The sequence below is a fragment of the Perkinsus marinus genome (assembly GCF_000006405.1).
Source record: "Perkinsus marinus ATCC 50983 genomic scaffold scf_1104296941728, whole genome shotgun sequence".
Taxonomy (NCBI): Eukaryota; Perkinsozoa; order Perkinsida; family Perkinsidae; genus Perkinsus; species Perkinsus marinus.
The window spans coordinates 169,495-170,520 of NW_003212397.1; the positions used below are offsets into that span (position 1 = coordinate 169,495).

General features: G+C 51.8%; 1 protein-coding gene across 1 annotated transcript in view; it reads right to left on the reverse strand.

Moving 5' to 3' along the window:
* Positions 1-1,026, reverse strand: part of Pmar_PMAR000069 (hypothetical protein) — a gene marked incomplete at its 5' end in the record, with an annotated part of 4,308 nt that overhangs the window by 1,641 nt on the left and 1,641 nt on the right. The window contains 2 exons of the mRNA XM_002781641.1: positions 1-233; positions 293-821. Coding sequence (XP_002781687.1) covers positions 1-233; positions 293-821 — 762 coding nt within the window. The remainder of the gene's footprint in view (positions 234-292; positions 822-1,026) is intronic.

Consider the following 1,026-nt stretch of genomic DNA (forward strand, 5'->3'; position numbering starts at 1 on the left):
AGAACGAATCCGCCCGAGAAGGATTTATCGAGACCAGTGAAGACGATATTGATGAGGCTTGTGCCACTGAATAGGTTGGAAATATCCTCAGAATCCACATTATGATTAGGCCAGCCGAAGGAGCGATGGTCGCGAAGAAGAGTACTGATACCACGAATGAACCAATCAAACCACCGAGTATTGATGCGGCCACCCTCATATATGTGGCGATGGTGCTTGTGCGTGCAATAACACTGATGAGGTAATTGAATGGCGGTGTAGCGAAGCAGAAGCCAACCAACAAGGCCCATACCGCAGCCTGGTTATCCGCTTCAAGATAAGTCTCGATTTTGTAGACCTGTAACGGGATGAAGGTAAGACAGACCGAGAAGAAGGTGAAGATGAAGTCGAAAACCCAGCTTGCTGTCCAATACGGCAGCACTCCGCAACCACTAACATACAACTGCTCCTTAATTTTGAGCGTCTTCTCCATCATCATGTAGGACAGGAGGGAAGCGGCCACAACTGTGAGGGCAATGGCGTAGAAGCCGCCCACCGAGAAGGAGATTGCGAAGTTCTGCTTCGACCCAGTGAGCTCCCCGATAGTATGCGGGAAGGGGTGGTTGACGACCGTGAGGGATTCATTGCCAGCTAAGGAGAGTGGTGTCATATGAAGAGCAGTCATATCAGCGAAAACGAACCGCGAGGTAACGCCCAAGGTAGTCGCTTCGAACCATGCAGTATTCTTGTCGAGCAGAGAGGCTGAGAACCTCAGAATACCCGCGCATAGAGTATTGTTGAGTGTCGAGTTGAGCAATGCGTTCGGGTCATAAGATATGGCCCTATAAGGCTTCAGGAGAGAACAAGCACTCGATTCGGCATCGGTGAGGGGAAGAGAGGCGTCAATGCTCGGTAGTGGCTGACCGTTTGTGACAACATCAACCTTGAAAGGATCCGACGTGTTCCACGTTGCCACTATGTGGCCACTCGGTCCCGCACCATAAGGGTTGGACGCGGCAGCCAACGTCAGGGGGGCGGCATCCCCAA